This window comes from Phalaenopsis equestris, unplaced genomic scaffold (genome assembly GCF_001263595.1).
Source record: "Phalaenopsis equestris unplaced genomic scaffold, ASM126359v1 Scaffold000147, whole genome shotgun sequence".
NCBI classification, from domain to species: Eukaryota; Viridiplantae; Streptophyta; class Magnoliopsida; order Asparagales; family Orchidaceae; genus Phalaenopsis; species Phalaenopsis equestris.
The window spans coordinates 176,715-181,852 of NW_018164589.1; the positions used below are offsets into that span (position 1 = coordinate 176,715).

General features: G+C 33.3%; 1 protein-coding gene across 5 annotated transcripts in view; it reads right to left on the minus strand.

Annotated features, from left to right (window-relative positions):
• Window positions 1–5,138, minus strand: part of LOC110021802 (E3 ubiquitin-protein ligase CIP8-like) — a 16,223-nt gene continuing 11,085 nt past the window's right edge. For 2 of the 5 annotated variants that reach the window (XM_020720457.1, XM_020720455.1), the window contains exon 3: window positions 1,278–2,684. In XM_020720457.1, the coding sequence (XP_020576116.1) occupies window positions 2,665–2,684 (20 nt within the window). In that variant the 3' untranslated portion in view covers window positions 1,278–2,664. Of the gene's footprint in view, window positions 60–1,277; window positions 2,685–2,716; window positions 3,069–5,138 lie in introns of those variants that run through there. The other 3 variants (XM_020720454.1, XM_020720458.1, XM_020720456.1) reach the window with 3 other exon arrangements.

Here is a 5,138-nt window from a genome sequence, read left to right on the forward strand (position 1 = left end):
ACAGTCCGCACCAACACATCACTTTTTCGGACTTTCCTGAATATCTGGAACTCATCGTCCTACAGTTATTAAAATAAGAATTAGATCAGTCCAAAAATTGAGGAAAATGATATACAACAGTGTACAACATGCATTAAGATCCAACAGAAATTATAACCATACATAATGTTGTCAAGTCGGACAGATTTATGGCACAAAAATATTTATGACTTTCAGAGATTGTGAATCTCATTCATTTTAACTCAAGATAAAGTATAAACTATCAACTGCTCATCTTTAAAGCGATGGTTGCCCTTGAAGTCGAAAATATTTATGACTTTCAGAGATTGTGAATCTTATTCATTTTAACTCAAGATAAAGTATAAACTATCAGCTGCTCATCTTTAAAGCGATGGTTGCCCTTGAAGTCATGGGTCATCCGAGCTGCTTAATCGCCATGGCACATGGAAAAGTAAAAAAAATGAAAGCTTAGGTGTTAAATATGTAAATACATAAGAATTAAATTTAAAAGTAATTTCGGCGTGGATGTCAGAAACTCTTTTCACATGAAGGATGGCAGTTTGGGCCTTCCCAATTACAGGACAAAAATTGACAACCTGATTTCTCCGTGTAGCAAATTCAGAACATCAGATGTATTCTTATATATTCTACACTCGGCCAAGAAAAGAGGACAGCACTGCGAACAACAGTGTAGGCAGCAGCTATAGAATTGCAAGGAAGCGGCAACAACATTAAGGAAAATAACTAGCAATTGGAATGAACAACAACAGCCATTTATTAAGGGAAAAATGTATACCCAAGCCAAAACTAACATTAATAACTCTTTAATCTAAAGCCATCTTTCCAATCCAGAATATGAGTGTTAAGATAAGTTCAAACAACATATACACTCGTAAACTTCTTTTAAATGAAGCAACATTTACATAGCACACAGTTCTAATGTACATAGATTTCTCACATCTAAAACAGCTCTAAGCAGGATACCGTAATGACCAATTTTTTTAAGGGATCGAGAAAGTTTATATGAAAGCAGGGACATACTCAAGCTATTTCATCTCTGCAAATCAATTCGTATGTATTTACATTTTTATCACCTTACCATATGGATTGACAAAATAAATCAATTCTTATGTATTATAAAAAGGGTGGCATTTACATACATTCCACCCAATTCTTATGTATTTACATATCTAACTGAACTTGTTTTTACAATTATACCACCCAAATCTATCATATCACATAAAAAACATAGGAATTGAGTGGTATGCATGTAAATCTTTAATAATAAAAAAAAAAACAAACCATGAGTACTGATATCAAGGCCTACGACATAATTGGCAAGCATGTTGATATCAAGCTCAATCTAGTAATCAGTCTATCACTTAACTGGTTTTTAACTTAACGAGAGTAATACAAACACATTGAAAAGTACAGTTACTAAAATCTGCACAAAACACAACATGACTCTGGAGCAAGGCTTTCACTCAATGCATATTCTCCCTATGATTCTATTCATAAACTCTATGGAAACCTGAAAACAGAAACATGAATAGCATAAGATTTTCATTCTTCAATTAACAGGTTATTCCTTCAGACGAAACAGATAAGTTTAGTTATTTGCAATTTTTTCCCTTCATTTTGCAATTTTTTCCCTTCATAAAGTCATGCCAAAAAGTTTTAGCAACAAAAATTAATGAGATACGAGTAGTGCAATAGTGATTTCTCAAAGAAGTGTTGTACAAAACAATTGAAATATAACCATCAAATATTAGCAACAATAGTGTTGCCATGGAGATGAGAGAAAAGAAAAACAATGGAAGAAAAATAAAGCTTGATGCTAAGTTTTCTCTAAAATTGGCATATAACAAATCACATAAGGTATTCAAAGCATTAGTGGGCATGCAAATCCCCAACCAATAGATGAATTTAGAGATACCATAAAAAAGTGCACCGAAAATATATATTTGCATTTTCATGATCCATCCAACCAGAAGAAATGATAATCAAAGTATTCTCTAATATTTGCATCTGCAGCATTCATAAAAATAAGAGAACCATTTTCAGAATAAATTTTGAAAGCCAAACAAATCTATCTGTCCATTATACATTTCTTAAACCAAAAAGCAATCTTTTTGCCACTGAAACAGAGAACTCATTGACATTCCATGTTCCTGTCAATTATACATTTTTTAAACCAAAAAGCAAGTTTTTTGCTACTGAAACAGAGAATTCTAATTTCAAAGGCGTGATACCTATCATCAGAGAAAAGAAAATAACAATATAGTGCATAAATAAAATGGATACATATCAGCTATTCCAGTCCCTAACCGCCTTTTCTGCGTAGCAATTGAAGCAACCAATGTACTTCCTTGACATTATATTAATAAAACATCTCTCCCACTCATCATGCCTTCCAATAATCAGAAACTCATTGCACATATGAGCCTCAGCTTATGCAAACTAACAAGCCTCGTCTATTTACAGAACTTGACACAAATAAATGCATGGAAAACAGAATTTAAGATATCATAAATTTTGTTGCCAGATGAAACAAGGAAAGCTACATAACAGGAAAACAACCAAAAAGCAGTGAAGGGTACCAACAAGCCTCGTTTAATATGGAGAACCCAGGAAACCAACTGCTGGAACTTCATTCAAGCCATTTCATACCACACAACTGTTTTCTGAAATATGTAGATAAACAATGGTTGCCGTCAATATAAGCACCTCATTGACTCAACAACCAAAATGCTACTACAGTAAAACAGTTTCAGGAACCACATCCGAAATAGATGTTTTCAACAAGAAATTTCAAAGCCATAAGTATAAAATTCAGGATCAATACAGTATCCTGAACCTGACTGTACAAAGATCTAACTTCAGAAGCCCCAAATTGCTTCAGAAAAGAATAGAATAGAGGCATCATCATTCCTCCAGCAGGCATTCTAAATTTCCAAATATTCCACTGGAGCAAAAGCCCCATCAACTCACAATAAACAATGATTGCCCTCAATATAAAGCACCTCCTTAACTCAACAACCAAAATGCTACTACAATAAAACAGTTTCCTGCATCGAATGTAAAACAGAAAGACTTTTTAAAGATCTAACTTCAAAAGCCCCAGATTGCTTCAGAAAAGAATAGAATAGAGGCATCATCATTCCACTGGAGCAAAAGCCCCATCAACTCACAATAAACACCCATAAAACTCCTCCGAAGGCAGCATTAGACACAACAGGTTCCAAATTTGAAGGCTAATGGTTTGACAAAAATCCCATCTTCTTATAAAAACTATAATGTTGCATCACAAGAAACTGCTCTAACAGTTTTACATTCATTGTTTTTAAATACAACAACCAAAAACTCCTGTGACGGCAGCATTAGACACAACTTGGATGTTCGAAGTATGCATAAAATAACTCAAATTAAACAGTGTGCCCCAAAGAATCTGAAGCATAAAATATATAGCAACTTGGATGTTCAAACTCATGAACTCCTTAAAAATTCTCATTGTTAACATGCTTAACAAATTTCCAAATATTCCACTGCAGCAAAAGCCCCATCAACTCACAATAAACACCCATAAATATTTTTCTCCCAACTGACATTCAAAAAACCCATATAATTCCAGCATATTGAAAAACAATCATTTCTAAACATGCTTAAACAGCAAACATACTTATGTATTTACAAATCTAACACCCAAAGTTTGATATAACAGGTGGTGTAAACAACCAAAAAATAGTGAAGGCAACAAAAATATTGAATCCAGAAGAACTCCCATATGCTACCATTCGAAACAGGAAAACAACCAAAAATCACCTTGCAATATTTCCATGCATACCACTGTCGGCCATTTTTTTTTATCTTCTTTTAAAAATCTTTTATTTAGTTTAACTTTATAACTTCAAATAACTTTATGATTTGAAAAAAAGGTAATAATTTTTGTGATTTTAAAAATAATTGAAATATGAATATAACCATTTTTTTTATTTTTCAAAGCAACATTTTAATTTAAAATAGGTGAAACCAAACGGGTCCCACATTTTAAGTAGTTTAGATGATTAAATACAATACTACGGGTAAAACACTTATCCCGAAGGATAAATATCACTTGTAATAAGGATTCAATCATCTAAACTAAAGAATTTGTGACTTCCGTTTGGTCTGTGAAATTGTCTTATTTGCCGACAAGTTTTCCTACCTAATACGAGGATTAGATAAGGTTTATTTTATCTGGGTTCCTGGTTCCCTATAAGGCAAGCCCCTATAGTTAATTATATCTTAAATAACTGGAAGTCATTTAAGAAAACTCTCGATTAAAATCAGATGGTTTTGTTTTCAAGATTTCAAAGTTTAGGTTTTCACGGTTGGACATAGGAAAATCAAATGGGAAAGATTCAAAATAGGAGCAATTATTTAAGGAATCCAAAGGGAAGAAAAGTAGGGGATATCACAGATCCAGGAGAAACCCCGGAGATGTCTCAACTATCCTAATGTTTGGTTTTATGTCTTTGAAGTGATGGTTATTTGATATTTCAATCCTGCAAATTATTTAAGATTTAGGAGTTATGTTTGCACAACGTCATACTGTGCAAATAGCCTAAAAAGATAGGAGGATTTACACTGTACCATACGGCAACCTCGGAATCCTAAAACGTTAGGACTTATAATTACACAACAGAGTTGTGCAAAAAGCCTAAAGAAGAGATCCTATGGGTTGTTATTTAAACTAAAGATAATAATAGGTGATGTAAATGTGTTCATGTGATGTGAAGATGTTTCGTTGCTGCAGATCCACCCGAAAATTGTTCCTCGTCGAGCTGCCCACGATGTTTGCTCCAAACTCCTCGTAGTAACACCTCCTGATTTAGTTTTAGTTTTTGAACATGCTCCTAACCACTAGGTTATCTTAAACTAAAACATAGTGTATCAAAGTAACTAAGCATGCTGTGTGAAAGAAAAGAAACAATGCACTGTATAGTAAAGAGAAAATACTAACATGCTGAAAGAAGAGCATAACATGCTAAGGAAGCAGTATAACAGGCTATGAAAACAATATAACATGCTTTGAAATAAAATGCTATAATGTAAATTAAACCTGTACACCTGAGAGGTTCATTGCTCCTTTAAGTTTA